General features: G+C 56.1%; 2 protein-coding genes across 4 annotated transcripts in view; both read right to left on the bottom strand.

Annotated features, from left to right (window-relative positions):
• Positions 1 to 939, bottom strand: part of Kif17 (kinesin family member 17) — a 36,616-nt gene extending 35,677 nt beyond the window's left edge. The window contains exon 1 of the mRNA XM_051171645.1: positions 662 to 939. Coding sequence (XP_051027602.1) covers positions 662 to 892 — 231 coding nt within the window. The 5' untranslated portion in view covers positions 893 to 939. The remainder of the gene's footprint in view (positions 1 to 661) is intronic.
• A 2,456-nt stretch (positions 940 to 3,395) lies between these two features.
• Positions 3,396 to 12,439, bottom strand: Sh2d5 (SH2 domain containing 5). 3 transcript variants are annotated; one of them, XM_051171949.1, is made up of 10 exons: positions 12,347 to 12,439; positions 9,580 to 9,707; positions 9,164 to 9,244; positions 8,774 to 8,848; positions 7,900 to 8,046; positions 6,674 to 6,949; positions 6,373 to 6,547; positions 5,925 to 6,033; positions 5,290 to 5,449; positions 3,396 to 4,223 (listed from the first exon to the last, which is right to left on the bottom strand). In XM_051171949.1, the coding sequence occupies exons 2-10, from the start codon at positions 9,664 to 9,666 to the stop codon at positions 4,020 to 4,022; spliced, it is 1,314 nt and encodes a 437-aa protein (XP_051027906.1). In that variant the 5' UTR covers positions 9,667 to 9,707; positions 12,347 to 12,439; the 3' UTR covers positions 3,396 to 4,019. The 3 variants fall into 3 exon arrangements, with proteins under 3 accessions (XP_051027906.1, XP_051027907.1, XP_051027908.1); XM_051171950.1 differs by having other exon boundaries at positions 6,698 to 6,949; XM_051171951.1 differs by having other exon boundaries at positions 6,373 to 6,544; positions 6,698 to 6,949.
• Positions 12,440 to 13,173: the final 734 nt, after the last annotated feature.

Here is a 13,173-nt window from a genome sequence, read left to right as displayed (position 1 = left end):
AAATGTTTTGGGAATGCTAGGTCAAAGAAGCCAAATGGGTTTCTTTGCAGCAGGGACTTCTGCGAACCTCAGATCATGGAGCAAGTTCGAAGTGACAGAGGGAGCACACGGAAATCCCACACTGTTCCCTCTTTGGAAAGAAAGACACGTGTTTCCTCCACTACTGTCAAGAGGAGAGTGCGCTCAGAGTTTTGCTGAAATAGGAGCAAAGTTTGTAAAACCACCACCTGACAGAGAAGGACCCTGCGTCTCTTGGGAGGGAAGGAGGCTGAGGGAAATGGCTGGAGCTTTCAGGATCCTGCAGGTCTGAAATGAAGGCAGAGGATGAGGGGCGGGGGTGGGGGGTGGGTGGGATGGGGGTGGGGATGGGCAGCTGAGGGAGGGGGCGGGGCGTGGGAGCTGAGGGGCCTTGGGTCTGGTGTTCTGTGGTAAACGCTGCAAAGGACGGGGGTGTGGACCAGCTGCGGGGCGCCCGGTCCAATGGAGGCAGGTCCTATGTGTCTACCGCTAGGACTAGCCTTCAGACTAACCTGCCCGCTATTCACCTGTGCCCGGAGCCTTCTCGCTTGGCTAGGGCGGCAGGAGCTGGGCTAACCCACTTATCCCATCTCCACCTTTGGGGAGCCCCGAGCCTGGCCCTGCAGTCTCGGGGCGCCCTCACCTCCACCAGCGGGTAGGCGATCTCATTGTAGATCTGCTCGGTGAAGTGGTCCATGAAGTAGGCGCCATCGAAGGTGAACTGCTTAGGGGGCTCGTCGGCCGCTCCTGGGTTCTGGATGAAGCACTGGCCGCGCGCGCTGTCCACCGTCACCACCGACTGGCAGCTCAGCTCCCGCTCGCGCTGGTTCATGGGCCGGCAGCGTACCACTACCTTCACAGACTCCGAGGCCATCGCGCCCCGAGCGCCCCGGGGGCGTGGCCTGGTCCAGGGGGTGGAGCCAGAGCCCGCGGAGGGCGGGGCCTGACGGCGGGGGCGGGCCCGCAGCAGGGGGCCGGGGCTCCGCGCGGGGCCCGCTGGGAGCAGCAGGGGCTCGGCGGACAAGTCTCCGGGCTGGAGCCCGGGCCGCCGCCTCCCGCGCCCGGGCTCGCCCGTCCCTGAGGCCGGGCCCGGGCGGGGAACGGGGGATCCGCGCTGCAGGCGCCGCCGCACGACCTGAGCCCCAGAGCTGGTCGGGCCACGCTCGCGCTCGTGCACGCGGTCTCGGCGTTCGCCGTTGCCAGGCAACGTCCGTGACATCACAGGGCGGACCGCAGAATGGGAAGTGCGAAGGAGGCTAGCTGGCCCCGTGGGATGCACCCAGTAGTAGGGACAGCCCTGTCCCCTTTGCTTTCTCTCTCAGGCCTTGCAGCTCCAGCTCAGAGTGGTTCAGCAGCTGAAATGAGATGGCCTGGAGCCCACGCTTGACTCCACCTCCTTCAGGGTTTAGAGACTGAGAAGGCGACAAAGACTTGTCCCCTATTCACAGCCTTCTGACAGTGCGAAGCTTCCGGATGGCAGGGCCAATCTTAAGACTCCAGATTTTAAAAGACAGGAAAACTGGACCAGCAAGATGGCTCAGATAGTGAAAAGCTCTTGCTGTCAAGGCTGGCGTCCTGTATGCATTCTACTCCTGGGGCCAACGTGGTGGGAAAAAACTCTTGTAAGTGGGCCCACACAGAAATAAATGTATTTTTTAAAAAAATTTAGGAGTTAGTCTTTCTTTTGGAAAGGCCACAGAGCCTAACCTCCTGGTCCAGCCCAAGGCGCCAGCCATCCAGTTGCAATGCTCCCATGAGTCCCTCTGCAGAGAAACCCTGTCTAAAGGGGAAACTAACGTTCAAACACACACACACACACACACACACACACACACACACACACGACTACAAATGAACTAACTTTGTGGATCATCTTTTAAAGGATTCTCTGTCAGTTGTAGGAGCTAGGTTTTAGGCAGCCCTGGGCTGTGAAAAGCACCTGCTGCTTTGCTGAGGCAGTAAGCAGGCCCAAGTTATCATAGTCTGGATTTTAAAAAATTACAAGTGTGCACGTGCTTGCATAGAAGCACAAACGTACTCTGAATGTGGAGGTCACAGAACGACTTGCAGAAAATGGCTCCCTCCATCCACCACGTGGGATCAAGGGATGAAACTTAGGTCAGCAGGTTTGGCAAAACGCACTGAGCCATCTCACCAGTCCGCCAATCTTTTCTTAAAAGACCTCTCTATGAAGCCTCACCTGCCAATCCCTTCAGACCTTTCTGGGCCCTTGTGGCCAGGACCTCAGGCAGGCTCACCATAATCCCAGACAGTATGTTTGGCAAACAAAAGCAAAACAGGAAAACACTGATTAAGACCTAGCTACTCAAGAAACTTCTACAACAGACTGAACAACTGTGTTTTATTTGACTCAAGGTCCACACAGTAGAGCTGTGGTGATGATTTGAGCAAAGACAAAACTATGGCCTGACACAATCTGAACATGGGCTCCAGACTCTGCCATTTGTACCATACGATCAATAAATGCTTTGGAAGAAATGTTAAAGGGCACGGGGAAGGCTGGTCCTATAGGCATGTTGAGTATCTTCTGGTACTATACACACTGGCAATTCACACCATGAACACACCCTCCTGTAGAGGAGCCCTGGCCTGAAGTCTAGGCTAACTAGTTATTAGGTTCCCTCAGATGTTACTCTCGGAGGTTGGACTAAGGATATGCTAATCCCTCTGCTCCCATGGGGGCCAGGCCCTACTCACGGAGTGGGCATGCCAGTGGACATGACCACGGAAGGACTACCACCCAGTCTGGATGTGGTGGTGTCTCCTGTGAAAGGGTCTCACAGCTTTTTTTCCATCCCTCCCAAGACTTGGAAGAAATGGCAATGTCCTAAGCTAAGGACTCATCCTAGTTTGGGGGCACTTGAAAGGGGGGGCGTGCTGGAAGCTGAAAGCACCAGTCCTGGCTTGCCATCTTATTCCAAGGTTTGTCTTCTCTGCTCTGTAGAGGCTGCCTCCTTCCCAAGGGATCCAAAACCCAAAACCTGTGGCTTCCACTGAAACCTGTGGCATCCAAGGCACTGAACAAGGACATCCTCTTTCACCCATGCCTGCATCTCAGCATCCAAAAGAAATGTTTTCTTGTTTGCTCTTTTGAGACAGGGTTTCTCTGTGTAGCCCTGGCTATCCTGGAACTTGCTCTCTAGGTCAGGCTGGCTTCAAACTCATAGCCTCCCCTCCCGACTGCTGGGATTAAAGGCATGCACCACCACTGCCTAAGAAGTCTGTTCTTTTGAGTAGATTCATATATTCTACGGGGTTGATTTAAGGAACACTTGGATTTGTCATTCACTGGTTGGGCCACTGTCTTCCTCTAGAATGTGTCCCTGGACCATCTACTACTAAGGCCATGCCCCCTCTGTGGGCATTAGTTGTAGTTCTCATTGCAAGCAGGGTTGACTTGTGGCTGAGGTGACCAGGGCCAGCCATGCCCAATGGTCAGCACTGTGTTTTGGAAACACCAGCATGAGGTGGCTTCCAAAAGTAGCCACTAAACTGACTGTGGTTTTCTCACTGCTGGCTCACTTAGGGTGACTCCAGGAAATGAGTTGAGGGTGGTACATCTGCAACTCCCTAAGCATCCGGTTCCCTATGGGGAGCTCTCTGTCTGGGGTTCCCCATGCAGCAGAAGCTTAGATTCCTCCAGCAAGGGCTGCACCCACATCCATGAACTGCCGGGAAAGCCTCTGCACAAGGAGGACAGTGGGAAGCTGGCAATGGCCTGGTTACCAGAGCCCTGGCTCTAACCTGTTCGTCCTGGCATCTCAGCTGGCCCCAGGTCCCTGGGAGAGGTCCTGTTACCTTCAACTCCAACCTCAGGGCTTCTCTCCCATGGGCAAAGAAATGATGGAAGACCGATCAAGGGGCAGATTGACCTGTTTGGAGCTGGTGGCCTGTGAGTGGGGTGCAAGAAGGGCAGAGTGACTGCTGCACACCAGAGGCCAAGGCAAAGCTGGGCCCACAAGGGACTGAGGGCTTGCGTCCTAGCCCAGACCTTGCAGTTCTGCCTCGGACTTGGCATGGCTGAGGGGCCGCAGAGTCCGTGGGAGCCTGCCCTCGGGACCACAGTCCTGCTCTTCATAGGTGGGGTTGAGACGGCCCATGTTGAGCGGGCAGAAGAGGCTGCGCTCCATCCCGGCGTGGCTCTCCACCAGGGCCTCCAGGCTGGGGAACTCCGCTGGTAGGTGCTAGGGAGGAGGGGTGCTTAGCTCTGGTCCCCTGCCCCATTGTTGATGCCATATACCAGCCCCAATCCCAGCCTGGTCTCCCACCACACCCCCCACGGAAGGCAGGAGGGTAAATTCAGACAGGTAGAATGTGTGATAACCGTGGAACCAGTCACCATGCCCTCGCTCTTCCCAGCCTGGGCAGGCCTGAGGCAGTTGGCTTGGAAGTACAGGTGCCATGAAAAAGCCTTGCCAGCCCAGTCCTGGAAACCAGCGACTCAGAGGCTGTGTGGGTTTGGATCAGCTCTCCTCGAGGTAACCTCTGAAAGACACCTCTAGAGAGAGAACCTCAGCGGCCATCAAGAACAGAAGTAAAGGCTGGTATGGTCGCATCTTTAATCCCAGCACTCAGGAGGCAGAGGCAAGCCAATCTCTGAGTTTCAGACCAGCCTGGTCTACAGAGTGAGTTCCAGGATTGCCAGGGCTACACAGATGTCTCAAAAACCAAACAAACGCCGGGCGTGGTGGCGCACGCCTTTAATCCCAGCACTCGGGAGGCAGAGGCAGGTGGATCGCTGTGAGTTCGAGGCCAGCCTGATCTACAAAGCGAGTCCATGATGGCCAAGGCTACACAGAGAAACCCTGTCTTGAAAAACCAAAAAAAAAAAAAAAAAAAAAAAAAAAAACCAAACAAACAAAACAACAAAACCCAGAAAGAACAAAAGTAGAGCTAGCAGGGCCAACGAAACAGGAGTGGGTGGGACAAAGCTAAGGGCGGGGCCAAAGAGCACCCAGTGGGGGAAACAGAAGGTGAGGTGGGTTCAGGAGCTCAAAGATAGTTAAAGTGCAGAGTAAGAACTAGAGTGATGGCTCAGAGGTTAAGAGCATCGGCTGTTCTTCCAAAGGTCCTGAGTTCAATTCCCAGCAACCACATGGTGGCTGACAACCATCTATAATGAGATAGGGTGCCCTCTTCTGGCTTGCAGGCACAATACTGTATATATAATAAATAAATAAATCTTAAAAAGAAGTCCAAGAAATGAAAGCAGCAACAGGAAACCCTGTATGCTAACCCCACAGTCTTTACCTCTAGGCAATACCGGCCCAGGTGGTTCCTGAAGACCTGGTGAGGCACCACACCACACTGGGTCCGTACAGACAGGTTCCACTGGCCACTGGTACCTGGCTCTGGCCACAGCAGGAAGGCCCCATGCACATCTCTCCGCAGTAGGGCTAGAGCACAGGGCCTAGGGGAGAGAGCCAAGGTTAAGGCCACCAGTCTCTCCCTAGACTCAGAGGTCAGGCCTAAATATATGCCCTCAGAAGTTCTGAACCAGAGTGGCTACTCAGTGAACATTAGCTGAAGGAACTCAAGGCCTCTGGGGACCTGACTTGCTGACTTCAAGGCCCTGGTCAGGAGAGGTCTGAGGAACCTCAGGAAGACAGGCAGTGACATGCCAGAGCCCAGAGGGTTTCATCTGTGTCTCCTACCAGCTTCTTTCCCTGGCCCTGTTTTATATTCTGGAAAACTGAGGTTCAGGAGGAGAAGTCCATAACCTGAGGTCACCTGGGCTGGGAGCACCACATACTTACCAGTTAACGTCCATGTACACTCTGTCTGTGCTGCCTATGCACCCTGCGCACTGGTGTCAAGGAGCCGACCTCACATATTTATACCCAACCTAAGGGCTTGAACTTTGGGCCGGGGCAGAACTCCCTTACCTGGAGAGGCCAGCGAAGGCCCAGATGTTCTCTGTCAGGCTGCCTTCATTCTCCACCAGGCACGAGGTGCCACCAGGGCCTCGGGGCCATGCCTCCCATGCAGCTGGAACTATGGAGACCACAGATCTCAAAGGAAGCATAGCAGAACCTCCCCAAGCCAGACCTACCCCTATCTCACACCCCCTGTCCTGTAGTTTGTCTCCCCACCAAGCCCCTTCCCTAGCCCAACAACCACATATATGTCCCTTAGCAGAAATCCTCCAGTCACCAGCTAAAAGTCCATACACAACTGCTTAATCACCCGCACAGGCCCTCAAGCCTGATGCACCCTTCACATGCACAGGCAGCCATGGGAGGAGGGCAGTACAAGAGCATGAGGCCACAGCCTCAAAAACCAACATGGATGCACGGCCCTCCCTCCCCCTGCCAGCCTCCTCCTCCAACTCACAGGCCTCCCGGGCTGACAGCTGCAACTGTGTCTCATAGGTGCAGCCTCGGTAGGCCCCAGAGCGGATCACCTTGCTGCGGATGGCTTTCTTGCGCACCAGCGTGGGGGAGCAGTAGGGATTTCCCAGGCGAGTGTGACGGGTGCCCCCACGGCCCTCTGACTCTGGCAGCTCCTTCTAGGGCACCAAAAGAGGCCCATAGGCAGGCAGATTCAGACCCGTCTATTTGAGGCCAGGTGAACCTGGCAAGAAGCCCACCCCTCCAACATACCCCCAAGCCCTTGACCCTTTTCCCCCATCCACCTCCTGACTGGGGGCATTGTGTACCCCACCAGTGCCCAGTAACCCTTCTGCAGGAAGCCGTCGGAAGGAGACCAGGGCGTGGACGTTCTCGGACAGCTGATCTCGGCTGAAGGGCTCTCGCACCAGGGCAGGGGGTGCCCCAGGGCTGCAGAGCGGCTTCGGGGACATGTCCCCCACAGGCCCCAGGCAGGGCTCAGGCTGTGCCCTCTCCTCAGGGTGCTGCAAGAGGTAAGCAAGCTGGAAGGAGCGGCAGAGCAGCAGGTGTAGGATATGGACCTAGGACAAGAGGGGTGGGTTCAGCACGCAGCATGAGGCTCCTGGGAGGTGTCCTGGGTTCCAGATTGCTCTCCAGGGCTGCAAATGGCCCCCTAACTTCAAGTGCTGTCCCCAGGTGCTATTCCAAAACTTCCTGGGAAAACTAATTAGCCCTCAAAATCTCACCCCATGCAGCCTCTGTTACCAGCTTCCTCTAGTCCCTTTACTACTAAACCACTCTGTAGCAAGCATCACGTTGGGAGCAGAGAGCACCACCCTGTGCCCACTGCACGTCTACACCATCCTCCCAGCGCTCAGGCCTGCCACACCACCAGCTGGAGTAGCTCAGAGCCTTGGCCCTGGATCTGCCCTGGACCTCAGGGCAGAACATGTGCACTTGCTTCCCTATCCGTGCCATCCCACAACTCCTCTGAGGAGTTAGTGAGACTGGGCCCTGAAGACTCACAGCACTCGTGTGGGGCCTGAACACGGACCCCACCACTCAACACAATCCAGACCCTGCATGTTGGAGCCATCAGCTTCAGCTGCCTGTCACCCAGGATCCACACCCAGAGGTTGAGACCAAATGCCGGAACTCGCTAAATGACTGCAGGCCACAGTCATTCATAGTGACCACACCAGCCTATATGACCTACCCCATCAACTACACAGGTCTATACACCTAGGGACTCAGCTCAAAACCTGGACCCAGCCCCTGCTGTTAAAGGACTCAAGTGTCTGTCAAGTCACAGGTGGGCTGGGCTTTGAAGGGTGATGGGAAGTAGCCCGGAAGAGGGAGGGCAGGCACTCTACAACAGAGAAGAGTCCTTGCTAGTTTTGCCCCCAGCCAGGGAATGTCAAAAGTGATGACTTGCTACACACAGTCCTAGGAGAAAAGAGCCAAAAGCCAGTGTGGAGGCATGGATTCACCCCTGCAACTTGAGGACAACAAAGGTCTGGGTCATAGGTACCTCTCCAGGCTGGCTCCCCACAAAGAGGTGGCAGAAGAGCTTGGTGGCTGGGCTGCGTGGGTTCCGGGCAACAAAAGCAAACTGACAGGCGGCTGGGCACCAGGTGGCATAGAGGATGCGCTTCAGGGCATGGGCCATCAGGAGCACCTGTGAGGTGTGGCGGTGACAGCAGGCCTCAGACACTCACCTGTGTGGCAGTGGCCTGAGGGGCCCTAGCATGTCTGGCAGAGGCCACCCACCTCCTGTGGTGAAGAGACCCTTCTTTCTTCCCCCAAGGCCTGCCAAGCCCCAGCCCTCAGCGTTCACAGCCCTGGGCCTGCTGCAGACAGGTAGGTCAGAAGGGCCACCCCAAGTTATAGAACTGAGAGACAGAACAGTGACCCAGTGATCTCTGGTTGGAACCACACAGAGTGGCAGCAGACCCTGGGGTTATACACCTGGTCTCTGGGGTAGGATGCTGGGACTTCAAATCCCAGCTCTGCCACTCGCTTTCCATGTGGTAACAGTCCCCCAGAGCACAACCATGCCCCCCTGGGCCTTTTATAAGAAGCCTGCAGCTGTGGGTTGCACCACTGGGCTGGGCAGTCAACGAGCAGCCATGTTGGTTGTGCAGTATGCAGTCAGGGAGGGACAGTTAAGCATGCAAGAACTCCCTACTGTCCACAGCCATTGGCCAGTGCTGGGCACTGGAAAATCTCATGGAGTGGATGCCCCTCCCCATTAGCTTAGGACAGGAGGTGGCCTCTAGAGAAGATCCTGGAGGGCCAGGTAAGCAATTGTTGTCTGAGCTTGTCCTAGGGGGCCATGGTGTAAACTGCAGGCAGACCACACCCCATCTGTTCCTCACTACCTGGGCCCCTCCTACCCCTCCTACCTCGCCCTCCCCACTGTAGATCTTGAGACCCTGAAGACTGAATTTCAGGATGACAGCCCGGCGTCGGGAACAGTCCTGAGGGGAAGAAAGTTGGCAAAGGCAGATGTCACTTCTCAGGCCTGGCCCTGTGCAGTCCTGCCACAGAGCTCCTCATCAAGGTTTCTCAGCCAGGTCTGACAGAGGCCTGGGTGGCAGATTCCCAGTTATGCTATGACGAGTGGGGCATGTGTCCCCAGGCATCTAGGAAGATTACTTTAGCCTGAAACTCACTGGGTCACCTCTCAGAAGACGTTGCCCACCCCCCTCCCGGGCCTGATGTGCCCTCAGAGTTCCATCCAAGGTTAATATTCATGGTGCCCAGCCTTGAGCCATGTTCCCCAAGCTCCTCACCTGCAGTGCCCACAGCTGCTGCTGTACAAGGCACACACTCTCCTGAGTGTCCAAGTCCTCCACAGGAAAGGATCCCACGTACTAGTTGGTGGTGATGGGGGAGAAGTGAGACAGGGGAATAAGGCCCATAATGACAACACACACAAAACTCTACCCTGGAGGCAAGCTGTGGGCAGTGACCAAGCACTGTCCTTGGAGGCCAGTGTTCTTTGCTCAAGTTCTCAGCAGGTGACCCTGGTCAGGTCACATGGGCCTCATCCTCTCACCTATACCGACATTCATGTACACATATCCACTCCAAAGCAGATGGAGTCAGGTCCCTGGGCTCCAGGCACAACCCCCCGCCCCCGCCCCACCCCAGGGAGCAGCTACCTCGCAACTACCTTCCAGAACATACAAGACAGGCACCCACCCACCTGGGCAAACTTGGCAATGCACCTGGGCCGGTAAGGTGCAGGCCCACAGTCGGAGGCCCTGCGGGCCCTGGCCCCAGCCCTCTGCATGGTTCCCAGCACGCCCAGCTTCAAGCTCCACGGAGAGAAGGCTACAAAGGGCAGGGGAGAGGTTGGATTTCTGGCAGTTGGCTGAAGGCTCCCTGTCAGGGGCTCGCTCACTTACTCATTCATTCAGCCGAGCAACAAATGCACTATGTGCCCATCAATGTCCTGCACGCACGACAGAGACAAAAGACAGATTCTGCCTGCTCCTGAGCAGCAGCATCCTTGGGCAGCAAGGTGGAAAACTAGTAAGTCTTAAACAGGTGAGATGGTAGCAAAATGGAGAGGCGCAACAGGTGACGCTGGGGGCTCATGATGTTTGGAAGCTGCACTGGGGGGGGGCTAGGGGAGGGGCAGAAGTAGGATGGCTCATGGCTCACTAGCCACTGAGCTGGAGCTGGGGTTCGAGTGCTGGCTGGGCTCTCTGTGGTGGGGGAAGCTGGTAGAAATTTGCATCCAGCTCTTAGTGCCCAGAAGAAAGTGGGCACCTGTAGTTCTAGCTTCTTAGGAAGCTGGGGCAGGAGGGTCAGAATTTTTTGAACCCAGGAGTTCATGGCTAGTCTGGACAATACAAGACCCCCCCCCCCCCCAACTCAAGAGAGAAAAAAAGGTCTTATAGGGAAAACAGGACAATCTGGGAGGAGTCCACTGAAGAGCAGAAGGGAGCCACAGAAAAAGGTGAGCTGGGGCCTGAGGTAGTCTGCCAAAGCAGCAGGCTGCATATGACTCAAGATCAGCCTTAAGAAGGAGATTTTAGGGCTGGAGAGATGGCTAAGAGGTTCTGTTCTTCCAAAGGTCCCAAGTTCAATTCCCAGCAACCACATGGTGGCTCACAACCATCTATAATGAGGTCTGGTGCCCTCTTCTGGTGTGCAGGCACATATATGGGCAGAACACTGTAAAAATAATAAATAAATCTTAAGAAAAAAAAAAAGACTTGAATAAAAATGGGGGGGGGGGACAGTGCATAGGGGCGTCCGGGAGCTGGACAGCTAGGGTATCACGAACCTGTTTCAAAGGATGCTAGATCATTTGCTCAGCCTCACTCCAGTCCCTTCCTGAATCCTAACGCCTTTTTTTTTTTTTGCAGGGTATGAAAACCACAACCCACCCAAAGAGGTACTGGTGCTAAGTGGGATGCAGAGAGGAGGGACAAGTACCCAGGAGATCGACAAACAACACTCCGGCCTTGCCCCCCATCTTGTTTTTTTTTTTTTCTCGGACCCTTAGCCACAGAGGTGGGGGGCAGAGGTCATGTGGGACAGATGCGTCAATGGGCCAGCTACTCAGAATGGATGCAGGCCTCTGTTAGGGTCCCTGCAGACCCAAGGACCCTCCTATTCTCACCAGCCTTTCTTGCAATTATTGGCTTGGGTCAGAGAGACCGGGGCACAAGTTCTGTGGGGCTTTGGGCCAGCTGCCCAATCTCTCTATGCTCACTTCTTCACCTGTAAACCCTGGGTAATGCCAGGGCCCTCAAACCTGCTGGCGGGAAGGGATCTTGGGAAGACAGCAGAGTCTAGACTCTTCCTGTCCAGGCTACACCACCTGGAGACCCTCACCAACTGTGAAAGTCAGGCTGGGAATGCGGCCTTGGAGGCTCTGACTCCCCAGTAGAGAGCAGGGGTTAGTGCCACTGTGGCAGGAGTGCTTGGAAAGGGAGGGGCTTGGGTGCCTTAGAATTGATGCTCTTAGAAGCCAGGAAGGGCCCTACACCTCTGCCTGCCAGTGACTTTCAAGTCCAGGCTCAAGCCAGAGAGCAGAGGCCAGCAGGCATTTACAACTCTGAGCCAGGAAGAGTGGCAAAGGCTGCAGCAACCCCTCAGAGCCCACCTAGAACTCTGCTAGGCTGCTGTCAACCTGTGTTCTGACTCCCCCTTTACTCTAACCCAATGGCACATCTGATGTTTACAGAAAGTAAACCACACAGCCACCACGTGCTGCCTGCCCCCTTGGGGCTTCCAAGGAGGCAGTGACAGGCCTTGTCAGTTTCTAACCAACCAGTGCAGGCAGAAGACAGCAAGCAAGCAGGCAAAGACTACAAGACACATAACTAGCAACGAGACCCGCAAGGAAGAGGGTGGGAGAGGTGGAACAGGGTGAAAAGAAAAGCAACTGCAAAGCAGACAAAGAGAGCTGACAAGAGCCCTTCACTCCCTGCCTGCGGCACACTGCCGGCAAGAACCAGGTAAAGAGGGAGCGAGCCAAGGGTCAGCACACCTCATAGTCATGCACAGAGACCAGCTTCCCTAGTCCCGTGTGTGGGGTGGGGAGGTTGGAGGTGGGTGGGTGGTTAGAAGTACAGAAAGGATGCACAGCATTCTCCCAGCACCTCGTCCTTCTACTTGCTCCTCATATTCAGCCTCCCCAGAAACAGGAACTTTGTTCCTCTCCTGCCTCCCTTCCAGTCTGATCCTGCCTCCAACCAAGGAGAAGACCAGGGCTCACTGAAACCCTGGAAACAACCGAATGGCCATCTCATCCCTTTGAACTAAATTGAAGGTTTCCACAGGGGTCTGCTGAGCCAGATGGTACTCGGCTTCTAGTTTCCAGGTGGTTCTCCTTGAGTAGGGGACTGGGCAGGTTGACTCTGTACTTCAGTCCCTGGGCCTCTGTACCATATAGCCGAGCTATCCATCCACTCAGGCTACTGTGACTATCCAGCAGCTTGACCAAACACACATACCACAGGGGGAGCTGGCAAACCCTGGACTATCTGCCACGCACGACAGTCTTTACCGTCTATAGGGCTCCCAAGCAGGCGCAGCGGATGGTCCCAAGTCCAGCACACCCCGGAGACCACCCCCACAGGCCCTGGACCCGCGCAAGCAGGGACGAGACTGGGGTTCAGCATGCTTGGCTGTCCAATTCCTCAACTGTTAGGGGGTACCGCGAAGGCAGCCACCTTCTGGGGCTGTTCATCAGCCTCTGTTCCTCCGAGAATCTATCTGGATGCTCGGAGCGCACAGGCTGGATGGGAAAGACGCGGAACCGATCACGCCTGGAAGTGAGGAGCGCGTGCGAGCGCAGACAGCGACCTCGCAAGCGTCACGGTCCCCACGTAGCGCTAGGTCTTCGGGGGATGCGGAGGTGGGGTGGGGGGTTCAGGTGCCCGGGAGACAGGAAGGGAGGGATGGAGATAAGGGCTGAGGTGACGGCAACTGCGGGCGGTGGGGGTGCGGCTCGTTCTTGGTGACCCTCCCAGTCTGGGCCCAGCCCCGGGAAGGTCCCTGCGCGCACTCACCGATGCTGTCGCCTTCCTTGGTGGGTCTCACTCCGCTCCCGTCCCCGCTGCCTCCGCGCCTACCCAGCACCGCGACCGCCCCGCCCCCTTCCCCCGCGCCCCCCACGTGGCCCTGGGATCAACCCTTGGGCATCACCTGGCGGCGGCGCCGGCCTTACAAACCAATCGGAGCCGCTCCGCTCGACTGCGACGCCCAATCAGAGGCCGCGAGGGTCCTTGCCTCCGCCCACGCTGTGGCCAGGGCTGGCTCCTCCTAGTTGCTCTTCCTC

This window comes from Acomys russatus, chromosome 29 (genome assembly GCF_903995435.1).
Source record: "Acomys russatus chromosome 29, mAcoRus1.1, whole genome shotgun sequence".
Lineage (NCBI taxonomy): Eukaryota > Metazoa > Chordata > Mammalia > Rodentia > Muridae > Acomys > Acomys russatus.
This window is presented reverse-complemented; position numbering and strand designations above follow the sequence as displayed.

Bases quoted from the DNA above. Each gene is read 5' to 3' on its own strand.
- Sh2d5 (XM_051171949.1), bottom strand. From the start codon at position 9,666: ATGCAGAGGGCTGGGGCCAGGGCCCGCAGGGCCTCCGACTGTGGGCCT. The intron at 8,849-9,163 runs GTGAGGAGCTTG...TCTTCCCCTCAG, and splicing joins AGCAGCTGTGGGCACTGCAG to GACTGTTCCCGACGCCGGGC. The intron at 5,450-5,924 runs GTAAGGGAGTTC...TCTCTCCCCTAG, and splicing joins GCCTTCGCTGGCCTCTCCAG to GCCCTGTGCTCTAGCCCTAC.